Here is a 25,728-nt window from a genome sequence, read left to right on the forward strand (position 1 = left end):
ATAAGCTAACTTATCTATTAAAGAGATGCTTTGCAGTTTTTTAGAATTAAGTATAAAACTAATGGAAATTTTTATGATATTATAAAACTATAAAGGTGATCTCATTTTTGTTAATATCTATGTTATTTATATTATCTATTTTATAAATGATGAGAAAGATCTGTGAAAAGGTTGATGCTGAGTAATAGTGATAGATAAGACATTTGGGGCAATTTTTGTTTTCTTCCTGAATTTCTGTTTTCCAAATTTTCTACAAGTAACATGTATTACTTTAAGACTAAGCAAAGGGTTACTTTAATATGTAAAAGTGAAAGGTAAGGAGAAGATGCTTTTTGTAAGAATTGCTCTTTGACACGATAACCCTGTAGTGCAGGTAGGAAGTAGGTGCAGAAAGGGCCTTCTTTACACCAGAGGCAAAACGATTGAGTACTGGCATATGACATTGTCCAGCCGTGGCCTATGTTTCAATTTAACTTGTTTGCAAATTTCACAATAACTACCTGGCCTACGTATCTGTCTGCTCACTTATGATAAAGAACAGGAAAGATTTCTTAGAAATACTATAGTGGATTAGATGATGAAAAATAAAAATGACTCTTACAGGTGTTCACAGTTTCCCTTCCTCTTGAAGGTTATATTAAAAATGGACCAGTTTGGAAATGGACTAGAAGTTGATCAGGCTCGTCTGGGAATGTGCAAACAGCTTGGGGATGTGTTCACAGAAGAGAAGTTCCGTTACATGTGCATTCTTTCAGGCTGTGACTATCTTTCATCACTGCGTGGGATTGGATTAGCCAAGGCCTGCAAACTACTAAGACTAGCCAACAATCCAGATATTTTAAAGGTAAGAGTGATTTACCAACTGTTGTGTTGTTTCTAAGCAATTCTTAAATAATAGATGAATCAATCAGAATATGGATCTTAAATATTCTATTATATCCATAACCAATATTGTCATTGAAAGGAGAAATGATTAAAACACTACAGCTTTGCTTTTGGCAGCAGATGAATCCTGTTTTCAGCAGCTGGCAAAAAATTAGTAGTAGTTCTTTTGAAAATGAAGACTAATACAAAGAAACTTCAGGATAAGATATTCTAGGGTTGAATTAATGCTAAAATGCACGATTTTTTGATTTCTGTCCTATTACTCTGTAGTAATGATTCTCAAAGTTTTTGGTCTCACAGGATCCCCTTACACTCTTAAAAACTCTTTTTGACAATTATTTTTGTTTATATGGGTTATAGCTATTGAAATTTACTGAGTCAGAAATTGAAAATTTTTAATGTTTATTAATTCACTTAAAATTACCAATAGTTAATGCATTGCATTTTAACATAGATATCATATTTTTATGAGAAGTAGTTGTCTTCTAAAGCAAATGAAAGTTATGAGAGGAATTGCACATTTATGTAAAACTCTTTAACATGGCTTAATAAAATACAGCCAGATTCTTACTTCTTCATACAATTTGAGGAAGTGTCATGTATTTTCTAGAGAAACTCTGAGACCTCATTACATCACTGTTCTATAAATTCTCTGATGTCTTTTCCTTAAAAAATGAAGTGGATTATTCCTACCCTCACCATACCTTGGGTAGTTCTCTTAAGCCCTTAGAGTTTGCAGAGCAGAATTTCCAAGATTATAAAATGTGAGTCCTCAGGGCGAAGGGTGGTGTACTGAAGTAGAGAGGTCTCAAGGTTGGGAGATGGTAGCAGATTTTGAAATAGAGCAACATATACTAACTAGCCTGTGACTTCAGGATCACTTCAGTTCTCTGCGTCTTCTCTTCTTCGTCTCTTCCAGCTTTAATCATCCATGACTCTAATAGAAGTTCAAATGTTGACTTCCTTTTTGAAATATGATCTAAAAATATTTGTGGGTTTTTTTTTAATTCTCAACTAATTGTGTGTTTTGTTTTTTGCTTTCTGGATAAAAGAGACTTTGAAGGCGAAGAACATATCTTTGAATTTTAAGTCATGACGTGTTTACTGGTTAAGGTTTTTAATGTAGCTGTATGATGGCCTAGACGGGTGGGTTGGGGTGAATGGGAGAAAGGTCCAAGAAGGAGGAGATATGTATACATGTGGCTGATTCACTTCATTGTACAGCAGAAACTAACACAACATTGTGAAGCAATTATACTCCCCACCTAAAAAAAAAAAGCAATTAATTTTTCTATCCCTCCTCATCCTACTCTAATGTAAAGTGATGGATCTTGGGAATAATACTTCCCCTATTCTTTATCTTCAGGTATTAAATAACTCATAAATATATTTATACTCATTATTAGGTCATCAGGAAAATTGGACATTATCTCAAGATGAACATAACAGTACCAGAAGATTACATCAAAGGATTTATTCGGGCCAACAATACCTTCCTCTATCAGCTAGTTTTTGATCCCATCAAAAGGAAACTCATCCCTCTGAATGCCTATGAAGATGATGTTGATCCCAAAACACTAAGCTATGCTGGGCAGTATCCTTTCTGAACCAGAATGGTAGAACTTTGCACTCCTTCCATATCTTTGTGGTGGTATTTTTAGCTAGACTTTCAGTCAAAAGCTGGCAGATTGTTTTTGGCTTTTTTTTTTAGTAGTGGAATCTTTATTTTGTTAAATTTAATTATCATGCGAGTTAAAAATTTAGAGTAACTGTTTATAAACCTGAAGCCCATCCATGATAACTTATTAATTACTTAGATTGATTTGACAGAAACATGTAGTCAGTCACTTAAGGTACATATTCCAGAGGTGGCCCTGAAGAGAACCACTCATGGTGAGCAAGCTCAATTGTTCAGGAAGAACACTCTGGTCTTCTGAGTACACCAGTTGAGGATGCTCTCTGCAGAGCCACTGGCCACGCGCATACAGGGTGATGTGGAGCTGTGAGTCACCTGGGTAATGGCAGGGCTTTCCTCTCCATCTCCCTTGACAGGGAGTAAGTGATGCCCTGGGGCTTTGCTTCAGAAAATCGCCAGCTCCTGCTGTGACTAGTAAACTATCATGTGGTTTCAGTGAAGCCAAATGTGGAAAGTAGGGTTCACTGAAGTTATAAACCTGAAGGTTTTCTCTGACAATAGACCACACTTTGCTGTCTTAATACAGTATTGTTTGTTTGGTTGTTAGTAAAAATGTTTTTCCTTAATCTTACCAACCTAGGTATGTTGATGATTCTATAGCTCTTCAAATAGCACTTGGGAATAAAGATATAAATACTCTCAAGCAGATCGATGACTACAATCCAGACACTGCCATGGTAACATATTAAAGACTTCTTTCTAAAAGCATGTTTTGTTATTGCTTAGGAACTAAGACTAAAGGCAGATCTTCACGTAGTAAACATCTTTTAAACATTTCTACATCCAAGCACCGTACAGAGTGTTGATTGAAAACAACTCAATTCTAGAGAAAATATATCTCTTAGAACCAATGGGTATATTGGTTTATTTTCTTAAAAAGTGACCACATAATATAAGACCTTTATACTTGAACATTTTTTGTGAATATACCAAGTGCTTAATGCCTTTTTCTCATCTCACCCAATCCCGTCTCTAGCATTTGGCATTATTGAAGACTCAAATCTAGAAATACCTCTTGGGAGTAAAACATATTTTTTCTCTCATTCACAGTTTAGCAGTACTTACTGAGTACCTCTGCTGTATGTCATTCAGTCCTTTCTTATTTTCTTCTACTTTTTCCCAATAGTATGTCTATATATCTCTTGTGATGTATGCTCCCATCATTCTCTCTTTTCTGTTCATATTTCCAGTCTCTGTTCTCTCTTGTGTTCAAATTTATTCCTTAATAAGTTCTTATGACTAATTGGAGAAGGAAATAGCAGCCCACTCCAGTATTCTTGCCTGGAGAATCCTATGGACAGAGGAGCCTGACAGGCTACAGTCCATGGGGTCACAAGAATTGAACACGACTTAGCAACTAAACCACCACCACCAGGACTCTAATTATCTCATTTTATGCAGAAAACTTGCACATATTTAACAGTCTCTAATCTGTGTACCAGCCACAATAATTCTAAATGTCTCCTGTGTCTACATAAATACTTTCTTATAACCTTAAATCTATCTACAATCAAAAGCAAACTCTATTTCTTATCAGCTTCCTTTTATAACCTTTATTCTTTTTAGCACATATTACACCATAAATTCGGAGAAGGCAATGGCACCCCACTCCAGTACTCTTGCCTGGAAAATCCCATGGACACAGGAGCCTGGTAGGCTGCAGTCCCTGGAGTCGCTAAGGGTTGGACACAGCTGAGCGACTTCACTTTCACTTTTCACTTTCATGCATTGGAGAAGGAAATGGCAACCCACTCCAGTGTTCTTGCCTGGAGAATCTCAGGAACAGGGGAGCCTGGTGGGCTGCCGTCTGTGGGGTCGCACAGAGTTGGACACAACTGAATCGACTTAGCAGCAGCAGCATATTAACTGATTTGTAGATTATACTGCATACAAAGTTATTATAAAGTATTGACTGTATTCACTGTGCTGTACATTACATCCTTGTAACTTATTGTTTTTATACCTAGTCTTTTGTACCTCTTAATCTCCTTCATCTATTTTGCTCCTCCTCCACCCCTGGCTTCTCTTTCATTGCTAAGTCCTCCTACTTCTTTTTTGTCTTTCTGGTTAATAGTTACTTCTTTCTCATAGTTTCTAGTCTAATACAGATCTTTACCTTTACTCACCATTCAGTTCTTTACTAAGCATTAATTATTATAATGAACATACTCTGGAATGTTCTGGAATATAAAGAAAAACAGCATAATCCTTGCTTGTAACATAGTCATTGTCTAAGGGAGAGACACGTGGTTATATACATAGAAATATGGTATGTCCCATAATAGAGATGTATTCTAGGCTCCATGGAGACACTTAACTCCAGGGGATGCACTTAACTCCACCCAAAGAGAGAATACCTTTTAATAATAATAACAGACATTTATTGAGCTGTTTTCTAAGTGCCATTCTAAGCACGTTACACATAGTAACTTATTTACTCAGTAACAAGCCTCTGAGGGCAGTACCATTATTTCTCCTTTACAGATGAGGAAACAATTAGAGATTAGGTGACTTGCCAGGTCATACATTTAATCCATAGGGAAGCTCTGATTCCAAGCCAATTCCTCTAGTGTCTCCTAAATAGAGGAGCTAGTCTGTGTCCTGGATTTACAAAGATGAGTCAGGATTTTCAAAATGGGTGAGTGGTTCGAGGCTAAAGGAATAGCATGTATGGAAGAGGATAGCATGTTAAAAGTACTCAAAGTAGTTCATTCTGGCTGGACCAAGAAAAGTCTCAGTGTTTACCAGCTAAATGAATCAGAGCACCTTGAGAAAGAAAACAAAATGAGCCTAAAGAAGATGGCCCCAGAGAAACTGGTGACAAGTTGAGCATTGAGAAGAATCATTACTGTCAGCTGAAATAAGCCAAGCTTATTAAGACAGCACAAATGTATAATGGTACTAAAAAAGAACTTTATGTTCATCAGCTCAGATTATATAATCCTTATACTCAGGTTGCTGTTTCTTCTTTTCTGTTTCCCCTGTTCTGTTTCTGGAACTGTTATTAGTTAGATATTGGTTTTTCCTGGTCTTTAGATTCTGGAACTTTTCTATCTTAACTCATGTCTTTGTCTTCTTTTCTTTCTGGGGGAAACTATTTTTCTATTTTGTCTTTCAAGTTTGTGCTATCCAGTATGTTACCCACTGACCACAGTTCAGTTCAGTTCAGTTCAATCACTCAGTCATGTCAAACTCTTTGCGACCCCGTGAATTGCAGCATGCCAGGCCTCCCTGTCTATCACCAACTCCCAGAGTTTACCCTAACCCCATGTCCATCAAGTCGGTGATACCATCCAGCCATCTCATCCTCTATTGTCCCCTTCTCCTCCTGCCCCCAATCCTTCCCAGCATTAGGGTCTTTTCCAATGAGTCAACTCTTCATATGAGGTGGCCAAAGTATTGGAGTTTCAGCTTCAGCATCAGTCCTTCCAATGAACACCCAGGACTGATCTCCTTTAGGATGGACTGGCTGGATCTTCTTGCAGTCCAAGGGACTCTCAAGAGTCTTCTCCAACACCACAGTTCAAAAGCATCAATTCTTCGGTGCTCATCTTTCCTCACCGTCCAACTCTCACATCCATACATGACTACCATAGCCTTGACTAGATGGACCTTTGTTGGCAAAGTATGTGGTTATTTAAATTAACATTAAATTAAATTTTAGTTCTCCAGTTGCATTGGTCACTTTTCAAGTCTTTAGTGGCTACCATGTTGGACAGCACAGAACTTTTCTATCATTACAGAAAATTCTGATGAATATTTAGTTTTTGCTATCATTTTCATATCTAAGAACCCTTTCAATTGTGTGTTTTTTAAGACCTTGTTTCATTTCATGAATATACTCTCCTCTTTCCCACTCCTCTCAGAAATTTAATTATAATATTAAATACATGTACATTTTCTTGTACATTTTCTTCTCTCTGCATTATTTCTGTTAGCTTTGGATTTTTTTTTTTTCCTTTGTGTTTTGGCTTTTCTCTTTTATGGTGGAGACTTTTCTAACACCTAGCTTCTTGTCAGTTTGTTCCTATTTGGGACAGGCACTGAGAAGCTTAAGAAGCTTTGTGTAAATGAGTGGGGCTTATAGTCTTGGGTTTTATTACTCTTGGTTGAACCAGTTAGCTAGCTTTGTTTTGTGAATTCTTAAACATCAGCATGTTTTCTTTGTACAGTTCTTTTTTCCAAAATGGGATCTTCCAATTTCTACTTAGCTATGTAAACATTTTAAGAGCAAGATAGGGAAAATAAATTGGGGTGGACCAGGAAAGGGTGGGTTTCCCTAGTGGCTTAGTCAGTAAAGAGTGCCTGCAATGTGGGAGACCTGGATTTGATCCCTGAGTTGGGAAGATCTCAACCCAATGGCAACCCACTCCAGTATTCCTGCCTGGAGAATCCCATGGACAGAGGAGCCTGATGGGTACAGTCCATGGGGTCACAGAAAGTCTGACACGACTGAGTGACTAACATTCTTTTCTTTATTTAGGAGGGGGTAGGGCTAGTCCCACCATTCAGTATTTAACCTTGCATTTGATCCCTGTGTAGACAAATGGCTCTTCTCACCTTTTGAAGTTTTTATGTTACTGTTTGTGGGTTTCGAAGGTCTGGTTGCTCTGAAGGCAGATGGGTATGAATTGACCATATTGGACAGATCAAAGATAAGGGCCCAGGAGCCATATAATCCTTTTCTCAGCCCTCCCCCTAATTGCAGCCTCCATGGTACTTGGTTCAAGTCTTGCTCTGAGTTTCTGTATGTGGAATTAACGTCATTCTTTTCTGCAGACACATGAGTTTGATCTTTCTTAAGCTAGGTTCTTTATTTTTATCTTTTTATTGAGATATAGTTGATTTATAATATATGTTTCAGGTGTACAACACAGTGATTCACAATTTTTAAGGGTTATACTTTATAGTTATAAAATAGTGTCTATATACTTTGTATTGTATAGTATATCCTTGTAGCTTTTTTACACCTAATAGTTTGTACTTCTTAGTCTCCTACCCCTATCTTATCCCTCCCTCCTTGGGCTAGGTTCTTTAAATTTTTCTGCCTATACTCTTGTTTTCACTATGGTTTGGAAGTCACAGATATCGCCTAATTTTTCTGCAGATGGAGTTTGTATTTGTTTCTTCTTATTGGTTTGGGCGTGATTGTTTTCTTATTGAATTATTATTGACATATTGGTTTCAAGTGTAAACATAGTGATTCAGTATTTATATACATTAATAAATTATCATGATCAATTAATTACCATCTTTCACCATACAGAGTTATTATATTTTTATTATTTGGCCATGCCAGCATGAGGGATCTTGGTTTTCTGATCAGGATCAAACCCATGCCTCCTGCATTGGAAGCACAGAGCCTTAACTACTGGACCATGAGGGAAGTTCCACAATATTATTGACTGTACAGCCCTCCATATCCGTGGGTATCTGCAGATTCAACCAACCGCAGATCCAATTAGATCGAGTCCTCGGACGCAGAATCCATGGGTGTGGAGGGCTGATAGTACTACTCCATTTTATGTAAGGGAGCTGAACATCATGGATTTTGATATCTGAAGGGATCCTATAACCAATCCCCTACAGCCACTAAGGGATGACTGTATTCTCTGTGCTGTACATTACAGCTGTGTGACTTATTTACCTTATAAGTTTCTAGACTAAGGGGACTGAAAAGTCTTTACTCTGCTATCTTCTTTACACATTTGAATTACTGATATTGATATAATTTCATCAAGAATGATTCTCAAGTTTCTCCTTTGTCTCAGAAACTCAAAAATAATTGGTTGTATTGCAAATGTTCAGATATCATTGGGAATGTTATGGATCACTAAGATGGCCATCCTTCATGAGACCAAATCCTTATCAGATCTATTTCATGAGGACATTTCTTTCAGAACCACTAATTATATGTCAAACTAATTATTGTTATTTATCTAAAATGTATTCTTCCCAATCAGATTTTCTACTCTCCTATTTCTCTCTTTTTTTTAATGAAACCATCAGTGAGATCTAATGACATATACTGCTTAAGCTGTTTTTATTATACCTTTTTACTCAATGATTCTAAGTTAATTGTTGATTCTTGTTCATTCTTAAAATATGTTATGAATAATGTCACCTTATTTTTAATTTATTTTTATATTTAATTCTTTCTTTAATTGAAAGATTAGATTCCAAATTCGAGTGGGACTTTTGTCACGTGAAATTCACACCCTTAGTACCAGCATTTTTTATACCATTGTTAATTTTTCCCTTTGCCTCTTCTACTCTGTTAGAGTATCATTGACACCCTTTAAGCAGTTCATTGTCATCTAAAATATATTTATTGTGAATAACTTGTATTAGCATTAAAAATGATTATTTACCAATCTTTACCGTCAATAAGCTCTTTCTCGGAGAAAGTTTTATGCATGACTTAGTGTAGACCAAAGTAGCTTTCTGTTTAATACATAGATATTGTTCACTAATACTTGCCTATTTAATACATAGATATTGTCCACTAAAAAAGAAGCTATTGTTTTGTAAATAAGATTGTTTGCATTTGAGCTCATCCAAGTTCTAAAGATAGGATAGTTGATTAAATATATAATTTTATGGTTTTGATTTTCAGATCCTTTGTAAAGGGTATGTCAGTAACTAGAGGCTTATTTGCTAGATGATTATTAACTAAATATTGTATATTGAAATATTACTCACATTTTAAAAGTATTTTTTTTCTGGTTATACTTCTTCAAGTGTAGTTTTATTTCTTGCACTGCTCATCTTAGGATGGTATATTTTTTATTTCTTAAAAATGATCTAACAAGTTTGCTTGACCCTCATTAGGGGAAAAACAGACCTAGGGATACAAGACACATATAATGAAAAGTATAGGACTAGAGTCGAACACGACTGAGCGACTTCACTTTCACTTTCGTGTATTGGAGAAGGAAATGGCAACCCACTCCAGTGTTCTTGCCTGGAGAATCCCAGGGACGGGGGAGTCTGGTGGGCTGCCGTCTATGGGGTTGCAGAGTCAGACATGACTGAGGCGACTTAGCAGCAGCAGCAGCATAGGACTAGCAAACAAGCTTCCCAGGTGGGTCAATGGTAAAGAATTCACCTGCAATGCAGGAGATGTGGGTTCGATACCCTGGGTCTGGAAGATGCCCTGGAGAAGGAAATAGCAATGTACTCCTATCGTTCCCTAGGAAATCCCATGGACAGAGGAGCCTGTCAGGCTACAGTCCATGGGGTTGCAAAAGAGTCGAACATGACTTAGCAACTCAACAACAGCAAATAGGACTAGCAAAGTAGAAAGTGTTATTAGAGGATGGATATTTCATCAAAAGCAGTTCAAAGGAGTAATTTAATTATTTGCTTATAACTTATGTTGATACAGAGGGAAACGATTTAACTATTTTTCTTCTTTAACCTTTTTCTTTCTACCACTTTAGCCTGCCCATTCAAGAAGTCATAGTTGGACTGACAAAGCAGGTCAAAAATCATCTAATATTAACAGCATTTGGCATAGGAATTATTGCCCTAGACGTGAACTGGATATTGTTTCAGATACTACAAAGGTGAAGGAAAATCCAAGTACTGTGGGCATTAAACAGGTGATTAGTACTAAAGGGTTAAATCTTCCAAGGAAGTCATCCATTGTAAAAAGACCAAGAAGTGGTATGTATTTTGTTTTTGTAAAATACTAGTGAGAACTGGTCACATTTTAGAAGTCTTTGTTAAATCTAAGGTCGTTAATATTTTTTTCCTGTTTCTTTTAGAAGTTTAATAGTTTTAATTCTTACATTTAGGCCTTTGATCCATTTTGAATTAATTTTTTATATGGTTTGAGGTAAGGATCAAGGTTCACTTTTTTTTGTATATGGCAATTAAGTTGTTCTAACACCATTTGTTTAAGAGATTATCCTTTTTCCATTGAATTGTCTTTGGCACGTGTGTGGACAGTCAGTTGACCATATATGTGCAGGTCTCTTTCTGGGCTCTATTATTCTGTACCATTGGTCTCCTCCTACTTTATGCCAGAAAAACTGTCCTGATTACTGCACCTTTATAGTCAGTCTTGAAATCAGGTAATGTAAGTCCCTAAGTTTGTTCTTCTTTTGAAAAGTTGTTTTGACTATTTTGTGTTCTTTGCATTTCCATACAGATTGAATCAACTTGTCAATTTCTTAAAAAAAAAAAGAGACTGCTAAGGTTTTGATTGGGATTTAATTGAATCTATAGATTATTTTCCCAGGGGGTGCTAGTGGTAAAGAACCCAGCTGCCAGTGCAGGAGACTTAGTAATAGACTCAATTTCGATCCCTGGGGTGGGAAGATCCCCTGGAGGAGACTATGGCCATCCGCTGCAGTATTCTTGCCTGGAGAATCCCTTGGACACAGGCGTCTGGCAGGCTACAGTCCACAGGGTCAAAGAGTCAGACACAACTGAAGCAACTTGACACATGCATGGATTATTTTGTGGAGAATTGACATCTTAATGATACCAAGTTTTCGGACCCATTTATATAAGTCTTCTTTAGTTTAAGCCTTCAGAAATGCTTTGTAGTTTTTAGTGTACAGGTCTTGCACATATGTTGTCAAATTTGTGCCTATATTTCAGGTTTTTAATGCTGTTATAAATGATATTTTTAACTGCAATTTTTGGTTCATTGTTAGTATATAGAAATACACTTGACTTTTGTATATTAATCTTGTGTTTTGAACCTTACTAAAATCACATAGTTCTAGTGGAAATCTAGAGCCGTGTAGTAGAGACAGACCTCCTTTCCGACCAATAGTCACCAATTGTCTGGCTATTCAACTTGCTGCAAATTCTTGTAACTAGTATATAATAACTTTTGCTCTGCATTGTCCACTATGATAATATGAGACACTGAAGTGTCTTGATCAATTCAGGATATATTAAATCTATGAATTTCTCCAAATAGATAGTCTAACAATGTTATCATAAAAAGAAAATGAGGTTAGCATAGTGTAACTTATTGGTGAAGGCTTTTCTGGGGATCCTACAATATTTCTTTTCCTCTCTGTAGAACTTACAGTTTCCTGCATAATAAACAGATTTTGGTTTATACAAGTTTGCTGACCTGTAGGTATTTTTTTTAACCTGTACATTTTTGAATTTGAGGTGTCACCTTGTCTCTAGTATTTAGGCACCCTCCACTGCTCTACCCACGTCTTAATCATGAGCATTTACTCCCATGTGAGTGGAAGCTGTTTAGACTGAGAAGTAGTTGGATTAATTTTAAGCACATTAATGCTATGTCTGTGTGCTTCCCTATTTCAGCTTTACCACTTTTACGTTATTTAGTCTTATGATTTATTCTTATACCATTAGATTGTTACACAACAATCTTCTAGAACTCTATAGCTGTGTAATGAGGATCAGAGCTAGAGTACAAATTACTTTCCACTACAAATATACCTCAAAAACCATCTCAGTGATGGTGTATATATATTTATTAGGTATAGCACCTAGTTTTAATGAAACATTCTTTTAAACCAAACATAGATTAATCATAGGTTTAATTTTTTTCTTCCCGTGGTGGCTCAGCTGGTAAAAAATCCGCCTGCAATGCAGGAGATTCTGGTTTGATTCCTCAGTCAGGAAGATCTGGTAGAGAAGGGATAGGCTACCCACTCCAGTATTCTTGGGCTTCCCTGATGGCTCAGGTGGTAAAGAATCCACCTGCAATGTGGGAGACCTGAATTCAATCCCTGGGTTGGGAAGATCCTCTGGAGAAGGGAACAGCTACCCACTCCAGTATTCTGGCCTGGAGAATTCCATGGGCTATATATAGTCCATGGGGTCACAAAGAGTTGGACACAACTGAGTGGCTTTCACTTAATTTTTTTTTTTTTTGCATTCAAAATTAGACCCTTTTTTTTTTTTACATTCAAATAGTATAATGAGTGTAGAGCCTTGCAGAATTGATTGTATCCTGAAATTCATACGAATAATTGAGTTTAAATCATAGTTAATTTTGAAACAGTAAAACACAGCCAAGGAATTTTTTAATTATTGTTTTATTTCCTTTTCTGATGTACAATCCAAAAAAAGACTTCATCTTTAGGACAATAGAACATAAGCTGTGAAACTGAGACCAAATCTCTAACTAGTCATGAAATAAAAATTTATAAATAATTTCATTTTTATTTAGAAGAGCTGTCAGAAGATGATATGATGGATCAATATTCTACTTCCTTTACAAAGAAGATCAAGAAAAATAGTTGTGAAGGTAATAAGTCATTGAACTCTTCTGAACTGTCTATGCCTGACCTGGTAGATGGAACTACTATTAAAAAAAGCTTAAGCACGCCACCTACGACAAGAAACAAATTTGCAACGTTTTTACAGAGAAAAAATGAAGAAAGTGGTGCAGTTGTGGTTCCAGGCACCAGAAGCAGGTATTGTTACATCTATAGAATGTTGTTTGTCTATTAGATTATATACTCTGTTGGTGTTTATTTTCATTGTTATGAATAGCATTGAATCTAATGAAACAGGTGTAGGACTTGGCTTTATCATGTATTGCCTTAGTTCCACTTTGACTTCTGTTACTTTTGTTATCTCTTGATACAGAACTAAAATAAGAATTGTAGACCTTATTGCATTTTGCATTAGAATACCCTCTGTTACTTTGCCAGGGGGGCAGGGAGGATCCACCTTGTTTTTCTATATTTTTAGTTTGTCTAAGAGTTATATATAATTTCACAAAGTACTTTTATAAATCTATTTAAATACAGATGACTATGAAATTCTCTTATTAATTGATAATCTGATATAATACTAGGTGCTGGGTTACAGAAATGAGAGATATAGTTTTTGCTCTTGAGAAACAAATAGTTTTTCCTAGTTGAAAAAATAGGTCAGTAACAAAATCATTCCATACTGTGTGGTAAGTACAGTGACAAAATCATGCATGAGGTGTTTTGAGGGCATCTAATGCCGAGACAGTGGTCGGAAAGGGTGAGAGGGAAGGGGCGCGTGTAAGGTGCTCTTCAGTTCAGTTCAGTCACTCACTTTGTCCGACTCTTTGTGACCCCATGAATCACAGCACGCCAGGCCTCCCTGTCCATCACCAACTCCCGGTGTTCACTCAGACTCACATCCATTGAGTCGGTGATGCCATCCAACCATCTCATCCTCTGTCGTCCCCTTCTCTTTCTGCCCCCAATCCCTCCCAGCATCAGAGTCTTTTCCAATGAGTCAACTCTTCACATGAGGTGGCCAAAGTAGTGGAGTTTCAGCTTTAGCATCATTCTTTCCAAAGAAATCCCAGGGCTGATCTCCTTCAGAATGGACTGGTTGGATCTCCTTGCAATCCAAGGGACTCTCAAGAGTCTTCTCCAACACCACAGTTCAAAAGCATCAATGATTCGTGGGTGAAGCAGATAAAGAATGGAGCCAGGTATTTTACCAGCAGACTCATGTAGCTTGGACAGAGGTATGGAGGTGAGCAGCAGTGTGGAGCATGGGGGCAACTCTTTGCTGTTGATCACTGCTATCTTTACTTCTACCACAATGTAAATTGGAAAAAGAATGAAAAGGGAGCAGGAAGGTAGATGATGAAGGAGGAGAAATAAGGAAGCCAGTTCATGAAAGGCTTGTGGGCCAACCTAAGGAACTTTGAGTCTTTAAGGGTGATAGGAAACATTGAGAAGGTTTTAATCAGGAGAGGGTTATGATTTGATTCCTGGTTTAAGTAGACCAATGATCCCCAACCTTTTTGGCACCAGGGATCAGTTTCTTGAAAGACAGTTTTTCCATGAACTAGATGAGGAGATGGTTTCAAGATGATTCAAGCACATTGCATTTATTGTGCACTTTATTTCTACTATTATTACGTTGTGATATATAATGAAATAATTATACAGTTCACCATAATGCAGAATGAGTATATTCTGGGAGAGTGTACTCAGTGGGAGCCTTGAGCTTGTTTTCCTGCAACGAGATGGTCCCACTTGGGAGTGGTGGGAGACAGTGACACCTGAAGCTTGTTGCTTATGTCCAGTCTATTCCATAATCTTGTTTTGGTTGCTGTCACTGCAGAAAACCCTGCTTCAGAGAGTTAGGATGTTGGAAATGGAAGCCAACTTTTTAGTGTTTTTGTGGCAATCTCAGGCCATTCTGCCTTGACTTTAATCCAGAATGTATGGAGGTTTGAAGTTGTCTCAAACATACTTTTATGGCCACCATCATTTACGATCTCAAGCAGGTGATCCGCTTCTAGCATGGACAAGCTGTTCACCTAGCTTGTTCACAAATGGGTCGCGGAGCCATTGCTTCCCAGTCCAGGGGTCTTTTGTGGTAGGGGAGTAATGCTCAAACTCTTTTGAAAACTGAGACAGGTGATCATGCATCCAGCTGGGAAAAAGAAGGCCCTGGCTCAGTCTCTTTCAAAATCTCTGCTAATGTTTGAAATGTCAAAAATCCCAGTGTTCAGTTGTCGCCCCCATAATTCCAGTCTGGCTTTGAATGCATCCACTGTATCTGCTGACTTGAACACAGTTGTTCTTCCCTGAAGTGACAGACTGATTTCGCTGAGCAGGTTGAATATGTCACACAAGCAAGTTTTGCAACCCCTCTGTTTCTCTGAAATGTGCTAACAGTGGTGACTGTTCTTCTAAAAGAAATCTCTGGAGTGACTCTCATAACTCAAAAACTCTAGCCAGTGATCTACCTTTAGAAAACCACCTCACTTCTGTGTATTAGAGAAGACGTGTGTCCATCTCCTCACAGAGTTGTGCAAATAGACTTGAATTAAAGGTGTGTACTTTAATGTGATTATTTTAATCATATCCTGTAAAACGTTAAGTTCAGGTGATATTTTTTCAGCTAGCCAGCATTTCTCTATGGATGACACAGTACACAGACTCGCGTTCAGAAATGAGCTTTTTGACCCATGTAATGGAACCAGAAAGCTGTCGAGTCGTGGCAGCCGCTCCGTCTGTGCATTTCTGAACACAAAATTACCAGTTTTCCTGATGCGTAGTCAGTCAGAGACTTGAATAGTTTTGCAACGGTGGTGTTGATTGCCAACAGAAGTGCACATAACATTTCCTCATGCATATCCTCCTAAAAACCAGCTCACACAAAAACAAGCACTGTTGTCTTGTCAACATCCGTAGACTTGTCAACCTTGATTGCGTACCACGGTGACTCATTAATCCTCTCTAACAATTATGCCTCAGTATCCTCTGCTGTTTCATCAGTTTGTCTAGTTATGGTGCTAGCCAAAAGAGGAACCTGTGCCACCTTTTGAACTGAAGCCTCTCCTAAAAGTTCCTGACAAATGTCCTTAGTGGGATCAATTCCTCACCAAGAGTAAAGGGCTTCTTAGCTTCAGCCTTGCAGTCAGCCACTAAGAATGATGCTCTCAGTGTAGACACATTTAATGAAGTGGTGGCCTTCAAGAATTGCTTCTATTCTTCATGTTCACGTTTTTTTTCTTTTGAAACTCCAGAGGCTTGTCTTTTAATCCTGGGTGCTTGGTCTCCATGTGGCAAAGTAGTTTTGAAGGTTTCATGGCTTCTCTAGATAGCTAATCACCACATATTATACAAAGCAGGCTTGGAGAATGTGAATTGCATGTTTCAATGAACCCATAGTTTAAGTAGGACTCTTGGTATTTTCTTTTAAATGCAGGTTTCTTTTTGTTGGCAGTCTTAGAGTGTTCTGCCGTTTCATCATTGGGTCTTTCCCCCTTTTCAAAGAAGTTCTCCAGTAATTTTTTTTTTTTCACTCATTTTCACGAGGGTTAGCTTGTGGGCTTACCAAAACTGACTGAAGCAAGTGTGCAGGGCGGAAAAGAGGCAAGGAATTAGAGGCAGTAAATAAAATAATGGGCAGGCCACACATGAACTAAAAATAAGCGTTGGATTCTGACTTAAAGCCTGCTACCAGTTGTATGTGTACAACTGAAGTGCATCAAGTCACTTAGCACTATAAAGCTTGCCACCAGATGCCACTTAATTATCACTTGCCATCACTGATAGAGTTTTGATGTAAGTCTGCAAGCGTGTGATTTGTTATGATCTCTGTATATCTCTGCTTGTGATAATCTGTATTTGCACCCGCTGCCCAAAGCTAGCACCACCTCTTCAGTTCCACCTTAGATCATTAGGCATTAGATTCTCATAAGGAGCACACAGCCTAGACCGCTCACATGCACAGTTCATGATAGGGTTCTAGCTTCTATGAAAATCTAATGCCACCAGTGATCTGACAGGAGGCAGAGCTCAGACAGTAATGTGAGCAATGCCGAGTGACTATAAATACAGATGAAGCTTCACTTGCTCATCCACCCTTCTCTTACCTCTTGCTTTGTGGCCTGGTTCCAAACAGGCCATGGACCAGTATGATCCCATGGTCCAGAGGTTGGAGACCCCTGAGATGGACCACTCTGAACACACTATGAAGAGTGGATTCTAGAGGGCCAATGGCTGTTATCATAGTACCTGCTAGTGAAGATAAGAATTTGAAGGTCAATATTACTTAGGGGTTAGGAATTTGGACCCTGGGATTAGACCACCTGGATTTTGAATCCTGTCCTGTTTACTCATGAGATGTTTGACTTGGGCAAGTTAATTTATGGGTGCTTCAGTTTCTTCAAGTATAGCAATCTTAGGGTTGCTGATGGAATTAAATTGTTAACATAAGTAAAGTATGTAAAATAGTGCCCAATAGATGGTAGACAAACAATGAATAGCTCTGTTTCATTGAATTCGGATAGTGGTACCACAACTAGAAACAGGAATTAGTAACTTTAAGAAAAAGAAAATTTATCAGCTTCTGTATTTCTCCAGAAGACTTAGAATGTGATTTTTTTTTTCAAGTTTAATAAGTTAGGTTGCAGCCAGTTTTGTCTAACCATGATGATGGGAAATGGTCATGAAGGAATGAACCACTGGTAATCCCTAAGCTCCTTTTAGGGGATGTGTCAAACCCTTCTCCATCAGATCTTCTCAAGGAAACAGTCACAGTACAGTGAAATGATCATTTTGATTCTTCCTTTGTTAAAGAATTAACACCCTCATTAAAGGTGTTTGGTAACAATGCAATAATGAAAACGTGGCTGCACAAATGGAAAATGGGTTTCTAGATGATATATGTTGCTTTATACATTCTAGAAAGTTGAATTCTGTCACTGGGAGAAATTTTTGAAATTTGTGTTTTATCTTTCCTTTTGGGTAAAAATAGAATTTCCTTTTTCTGCCTCTTTGGAGACAGCTAATGGGAATGAGGTGGCAATCCACTCCAGTATTCCTACCTGGAAGATTCTATGGACAGAGGAGCCTGGCGGGCTATAGGAGTCACAAAGAGTTGGACATGACTGAGCACAAACAAGCAAAACAAATGAGAATAATGTTTGTGTATCTCTTCAGGTGTTGACTGTTGAGTCATTGTGGAAACTTAATGAAATCTCCATTCAAAGCTGTAAATAGCTGCTTTACCTAGTTTAGTGAGATGTTTCACTAATAGTTCAGATAGTATATTAAGAAATGCTGAGAAAAATATTTTTTTCTGCATCAACTTCCTGTAAAATAATAAGTGTGAGTGAAACTTTGATGTATAATTTCCTGATCTAGATTATATAGCAATATCTAATAATAACTAGATGTTATTAAATTAGTTCTCTTAGCTGATTTTAAAGATTTTTTTATATGTTATTCTTCACAACAGTATTATGAGATATTCAGCTCAGCGTTATTTTCTCTATTTTGGGCTCAGAAATTGAGGCTCTAAGAGGTAAGAAACTTTTCCAGGGTTGTATAGTTAGTAATAGTGATAGGAAAGACTCCTAGTCATAGTTGATTAGTCATACCTTGCAGTGGTATCTTGTGTGTGAAAGGAGCACACAATCAGGTAGGCCTGGGTTTGAACTGTTGCTCTATTCTTGCTTAGTCTTTCCCGTGCCATTTAACTTCTCTAAGCCTATTTTTTTTAACTATAAAATATGGGTTAAATAATATATAGAAGATAATATATATAAGACTGTTTCAAGACTAGCAGAAGTTATGTGAATCAGACAGCTGGCATAGGTGCCCAGTCACTAATATATATGCCAGTGGTCCTTCCCAACCCATTCTTTTTAATGTAACATAACAGGAAGTGTATTAAATATGCAAAAGTTTGTCTCCAATAGCCTGTCTTTTGAAAGTCTTTATTATATAGATACTTATCCTAGAATAATGCATATTTATTTTTTGAGATCTAGAAATATAATTAACAGTTAAGTAACTCCACAAGCTATTTGGAAAGAAGCAACCATGAACTGGGAGGAGTTCTGGGTTTTAATTCTATTCTTTGTTATTCAATCACCCAGTCATGTCCGAGTGCTTGTGACCCCATGGACTGCAGAATACCAGGCTTCCCTGTCCTTCACCGTCTCCTGGAGTTTGCTCAGACTCATGTCCCTTGAGTTGGTGATGCCATCCAACCATCATCCTCTGTTCTTTAGCTGATTAATTTTACAACCTTGGGCTCTCTTATTCTTTCTCTTACCTATGAAATAATATATAGAAAAATGTTTAGATATCATAGAGGTTATTGTTTGCTGAAAAATGAACTATGTGATCAGATAAAGGAGCTGATGTTTTCTACTCAATGAAAAACCAGATAAAACTTTTCCTTTCACGTGCTGCTTCCTTTCTGCCTTATACCCACAAACATGAGGTAATGATTTGATGAAAAGGTAAGAGGATTTTTACTCTCGAGCATGTAGTAAATATTCAGTTTATCATCTTGGTTTTGAACTAATGCTTATTAAGGAGGTACATCCTTTGTAAGTTTCATATTTAACCGATCATATGCTCTAGGATTTCCTTTTTAAACCTAAAAATGCTACTTGAATACATCCTTCCGAGTAATGATGCAATCTTTGTTTCATTTATATTGGAGTTTTTAAAATGACTTTTTTAAAGCTACTACCCTGAGTAAGTAGTACCTCTTTAGTAATATAGAATTTAGTAATTAATTTGAAAGTCTTAATCTCAATATTTAAAATAGTATAGAAATATATAGGGTATATAAAAAGCTTGGTAGATTAGTATGCTACTACAAGTTCCCAGATAGTTTACTACTAGGAATTAAGCTAAAATGAGAGGTAAATAGCTAATTTATTTTACTTGTATTTTAATTAATTTATTTATTTTGTATTCAAATTACAAAATAAGAGACAATAGTTATTAAGTATCCTTTCTGTTGCACATTTCTTTATCTGTTCAAATATTTGAGTGTCATGCATGTCTGCTGAGTTGCTCAGTTGTGTCCTGCTCTTTGGTGACCTCATGGACTGTAGCCTGTCAGGCTCCTCTGTCCATGGCATTTTCCAAGAGCACTGGAGTGGGTTGCTCTTACCTGCTCCAGGGTATCTTCCCGACCCAGGGATCGAACCCACAGCTCCTGTGGCTCCTGCACTGGCAGGCGGATCAGCCGTGTATAAAATATATTTTGCTTTTACTTATGAAATTAATGTATTCATTTTTAAAAACAAGCAACCATCTTTCCATTATAAATGTTGTCACCTTCGTGAGCAAACTCAAATATTTCTGCATTGTTTCCGTTGTTTTTTTCTGTTAGGTTTTTTCCCAATTCTCTGGATTCTGCTGACTATACATCAAAGAAAGCAAGCAGCCAGCCTCTAGCTGAAACAGCTGTCACAGATAAAGAAACTGATGCAGGTGAACCAGATTGTCTAGAGGACAAGAAGTTGGGTGATACCAGTGTATCGCATAATTCCGGTGAGCAGATTCCAGATGGTGTGACTGTGATGGCTGAAGAGTCTCAGTCTTTTCAGACCAGCGCATTCACGAGGACCATCTCACCACCCACCTTGGGGACACTAAGAAGTTGTTTCAGTTGGTCTGGAAGTCTTGGAGATATTTCAAGAACTCCAAGCCCCTCTCCAAGCACAGCATTGCAGCAGTTCCGTAGAAAGAGTGATTCTTCCACCTCTCTGCCTGAGAATACTGAGATGTCTGATGTAGCTCCGTTAAAGAGTGATGAGTCAAGTGATGAATCACATCCCTTACATGACGTGGGTTGCTCTTCACAGTCTCAGGAAAGCATAGACTTGTCACCACACAATTTAAATGCATCAAAACTTTCTCAGCCTTCTAGTAAGGATTCGGATTCAGATTCAGAGGTAAGTCACATTCTGAAGCCTTTGTTTTCAAATTCATATGTAAGAGAAAATAGAGTGTTAATCAGATAATTGAGGAAATTTTGCTCATGTTACAGAAATAATTGGTTGTTTTAATTTTTCACTCTAGACCTTACTGTGTAGAAAGTTCATGTTTTACTCATCTGAAGGGCTTCTCTGTATCTTCCATATTTTAGACTCTTATACTTTTAATCTAGCTATATATCTTGAATCATCACTGTGTTCCACTGATAAGTGTCTCAGGTTGTGGAACACTTAAGACCTAAGAATGATAAGCTTATTGAAGTTATTGTAAATTTAATATTTAAATCCTTGATATAGTCTTGAATTTAGACAACGTTTGAAACCTTTTAACTAAATGACCCTATTAATGTGATGGTGTTTGTCTTAACTTTTAATACTTAAGAAATATATATATTTTTTACTCTTGTTATTCTTGTTGTAAGTCCCCTTTATGATAAAACAAGATAGTAATATAAGGGATTTTATGTTATTCTGTTTAAATTAATAAAAGCATTCCAGCCATTTTTTCTTATTCATAAAATAGCTTTACTCTTACTTAAAGCTCCAAGTAACTACTACTAGTAAGACCCAGTGATGTCATATTTTAAAATGTATGATGGCATAAGAGCATTCTTTAAATCTGAGTTATCTCAAATTTACTAATTTAACATACTTCATTTTATGTTCACAACTATAGTTACCAAGATGTAAAAACAATTATAACCTTGGTAATATTTGACAGAATTTTGAGGACTGATAATCCTGAATATTAAACATCTAGTAAATCAGTATGTTTCTGTGTACCTGTGGTCTGTTGCTCAGTTGTGTCCAACTCTTTTGCGACCCCATGGACTGTAGCCCACCAGGCTCCTGTTTCCATGGAATTTTCCAGGCAAGAATACTAGAGCGGGTTGCCATTTCCTTCACCAGGGGATCTTCCTGACCCAGAGATAAAACCCACATCTCTTGTGTCTCCTGCATTGGCAGGCGGATTCTTTAATACTGCGCCACCTGGGAAGCCCAATAAATCAGTATATCTTGTGTTTATCAAAAGGAAAATATTTTATTCAAGTTCCTAAAGGAAACTTGAGTTGTATTGGACTCAAAGAAAAAAGCCTAGTTAAAATGTGGAAACAAATTGTTTTCATTTAGAGAAAGCTGAAATCAGTTAATGTATTCAAATCCATTTCAGTTTTTTAAGTCCGAGGGGCTTCCCTGGTGGTTCAGCTGTAAAGACTCTGCCTGTAATGCAGGAGATGCAGGTTCAATCCCTGGGTCAGGAAGATCCCCTGGAAAAGGAACCGGCAACCCACTTCAGTGCTCTCACCTAGTAAATTCCATGGACAGAGGAGCCTGGTGGGGTACAGTCCATGAGGTCGCAAAGGAATCAGATATGACTTGGCAACTAACCAACAACAAAACGCCAAACCAAACCCTTGAGGCTTTTGCTACTCTTCCTGTTCACTCACTTTGTGTTCAGTTCATCCATACTGGTCTCAAAGACTCTGTTTCTTTTAATACGAGCCTCCATTTTAATGTCATCTTTTTCATTTTCCACGTCTTACTGCATTTTTCTCATGGCACTATTTGGGTTCCATCACAGTTGTTTCTTGAACATCTTTCGTTAAAAATCACCATCTCTTTGTGAGGATACTTTCAAGTCCTCTGAACTCCTTTGGGGTATTTTTGTTCCTTTTCCAGCAGACATCTTCCTGTTTTACTAACTTAGCATGTTTTATTGAGAAGGCTTACCACCTCACAGCCTAAGAGCTCATCATGCTGACAAAACTCTCCACATGTCTGTCTTCTGGGCAATCATTTTTGTGCTTACAGTTATAGAAACATAAATTCTCTCCCCTCACCAAAAAAAAACAAACTAAACTAAAAATCATTCATTAAATCATCTCTTGCCACCAGATGTGGTAAATTTAAGGATTAATGGTCAAACAATTGGGACAATAACAGATAACTTAAAAATTATGTTATCTTTCTTTATTCAGAAAATGTTTTAGAGTGTCACTGGTGTTTGATTTTGAATATCTTTTTTACTGTATGATTCTGAAGAAAATGCATTGGAGGTTTCCATTGGTGGTTCACTGTGAGAAGCAACAACTGTATACTCTATGTTTATTAAGTTCATTAACCCAATTTGAGGTTAATTAATCTTAGGATCTTACTCTTGATCTTTCTTCTAAGAAACAATATAGCCCAGAGTCATCACTACTATGAGCAAGGAATGTTAGTGTTTCTGTAAGTTACAATCCAAATTAAAGGAATATTTTTGACTTTTGGATTGCTTTTTAAGTATATAATGCTATGTAGAATCCCAAGATAAATATATATATTTTTAAATCCTCTTGAAAAATGCAGAAATGTAAAGTCGCCTGAATTTATTTCTTTACTTTCTAAAGTCCTTGAAAGAGTACAGCATCACATGGATTCTGTATCCAGTGGCTTACGCAAGAAGGTTGCTTAGAAATTTGGCATGAAGCATGCCATTGTTTCCATGAACATGAGTTGCTTTTCCCCAGATTACTCTGGTTTTGTTGAGCATTGTTCTTTGCTTTGTACACACAGAAGCATATCTCTTGCCTGGATAGAAGTCAATTTCATCTCAGGCATATGTCCGCTCAGTCATGTCCAACTCTTTGTGACCCCATGGACATAGCCCACCAGTCTCCTCTGTCCATGGAATTCTCCAGGCAAGAATACTAGAGTGAATTGCCATTCTCTTCTCCAGGGGGTCATCCCGACCCAGGAGTCAAACCTGGGTCTCCTGCATTGCAGGCTGATTCTTTACCATCTCAGCCACCAGTCATAAACACCTTCAATTTTAAGAAGAGCTGTGTGCTCCGTCTGGTTCTGGAGACCCCACTTAGAGCTTTTTAATTTATATTTTATACAGTTTACTTCTCCAGCTGAAACTTCTTACTAGCTTTCTCTAGTGAAACTGGCAAAGATCATTCTTTCCACATTAATTTTTATTGTATTTCACGCTTTTAATACTTTTTTTATTCTGAGAAGTTACATTTTATTTACACTGATTTTTCTCAATTTACTTGTTTTATGTTTTGTTGAATATTGGTCAGTTGTCATAAAATCTTGATAGTAAAAATCTAACTTTGCTTTATTTTTCGATCTTGGGGATCTAGGAATCTGATTGCAATTTTAAGTCACTTGAGAAACAAGGTAATCAGAAATCCAAGCTACACTTGTTTCATTTTTCGAAGAAAGACACGCTTCTAAGAAACAAGGTAAAACACTTATATAAATTACTTTTAAATTTCAGAAGCAGGGCATGCTTATTACCAGGAAATATGAATATAAACAAAATTAAAACTCAAAGTGCCTATATTCTTATTTACACAAAAATGTCTACCTTCAGATCTTTTAGGACCATATTTGTACTTGCTTTGTATTGGGTTGGCCAAAAAGTTCCTTTAATTTTTAAGTAAAAATAAAAGACACATTTTTCATTTTCACCAAGAACTTTATTGAACAACATATTCATTGTTTTGTTCCACTACCTTCTGCCATTTTCCAGACAACTTCGTAACTATCTTCCCAAAACTTTTATCATTTTGAGTAAAGAATTGTTCCAGGTACATTTTCAAAATTTTATAAAGACCAAAATAAATGAAAATCCAAAGTTATAATATCTGAATATGGCAGTTAAATCAGAAAACCAGTCTAGCTATAAGTTTTTGCCTGGTCATCAAAGAAACCTTGTGGTATCCTGATGGAAGATGATACGTTTTCTGTTGACTCTTTTCACCTAGTGCTGCTTTCAGTTGGTCCATTTGGGAGCAGTTCTTGTTGGAATTAATTGTTTGGTTTTCCAGAAGGAACTCACAATAGAGGACTCCTTTCCAGTTCCACCATATACACATCACTTTCTTTGGATAAAGACTGTGCTTCAGTATGGTTGATAGTTCTTCTGTTCCGTAATCTCTTCTGTTCCACATTGTTGAACAGTATCCACTTTTGATTGCCTGTCACAATTTGTTTTTATAGCAGAATGTTTTAATTATGTTTAAGTAGAGAATCACATGAGCAGAAATACTGTCAAGAAGGTTTTTTTTTTCACTTATGTGGAACCTAAACTTCAAAGCAATTAACATAAGCAAGCTGGTGCTTATGATTTTCAACATTTGGTTTGGATATTTTGAGTATGTGAGTGAGCTATCACCTGTGTGGTATAACTTTGATCTCAGTTTGTGTCTCCCTTTGATTACTGTCAACTTGAATTGGTCTACCTGACCGTGGATCTTTGTCTAGTGAGAAATTTGTACCTTTCCTGGAATGAAAAGTGAAAAATGAGAGTGAAAGTTGCTCAGTCATGTCCAACTCTTTGCAACCCCATGAACTATACAGTCCATGGAATTCTCCAGACCAGAATACTGGAGTGGGTAGCCTTTCCCTTCTCCAGGGGATCTTCCCAACCCAGAGATTGAAGCCAGGTCTCCTTCATTGCATGTGGATTCTTTACCACCTGAGCCACAAGGGAAGCCCAGGAATACTGGAGTGGGTAGCTATCCCTTTTCCAGTGGGTCTTCCTGACCCAGGAATCGAACCAGGGTCTCCTGCATTGCAGGTGGATTCTTTACCAACTGAGCTATCAGGGAATAATAAAGTATAATATTGCCAAAAATATTTTTTAATTCCATCTTCAATATTAAAATGACTGCACAGAAATTCACTAATTTTGTTTTTTTTTTTAAAGCACACTAATATGAAAGCTGTCACAATGCAGTCTAACAAAATTGTTTCAAATGAAGTTATAGACAGAGAAGTACCATTAGAGCCATCTTATGGAAAAAACCTCATGAACATTTTGGCCAACCTAATAGGTATTTAAGTTGTGAAACTTGCTTTTTTTTTTTTCTTTATAGTATATGAAGATCTATTTCATGTACTTAAGTAACATTACTTATAATGACTAAAATATGCCATGATGTGGGTTTAA

General features: G+C 37.1%; 1 protein-coding gene across 1 annotated transcript in view; it reads left to right on the top strand.

Annotated features, from left to right (window-relative positions):
- The window catches only part of EXO1 (exonuclease 1), a 42,811-nt gene that overhangs the window by 9,993 nt on the left and 7,090 nt on the right, over positions 1–25,728 (top strand). The window contains exons 7-13 of the mRNA XM_040263576.1: positions 632–844; positions 2,292–2,479; positions 3,162–3,258; positions 10,024–10,249; positions 12,753–12,999; positions 20,177–20,741; positions 23,915–24,016. Coding sequence (XP_040119510.1) covers positions 632–844; positions 2,292–2,479; positions 3,162–3,258; positions 10,024–10,249; positions 12,753–12,999; positions 20,177–20,741; positions 23,915–24,016 — 1,638 coding nt within the window. The remainder of the gene's footprint in view (positions 1–631; positions 845–2,291; positions 2,480–3,161; positions 3,259–10,023; positions 10,250–12,752; positions 13,000–20,176; positions 20,742–23,914; positions 24,017–25,728) is intronic.

The sequence above is a fragment of the Oryx dammah genome, unplaced genomic scaffold (genome assembly GCF_014754425.2).
Source record: "Oryx dammah isolate SB20612 unplaced genomic scaffold, SCBI_Odam_1.1 HiC_scaffold_21, whole genome shotgun sequence".
In the NCBI taxonomy this organism is placed as follows: Eukaryota; Metazoa; Chordata; class Mammalia; order Artiodactyla; family Bovidae; genus Oryx; species Oryx dammah.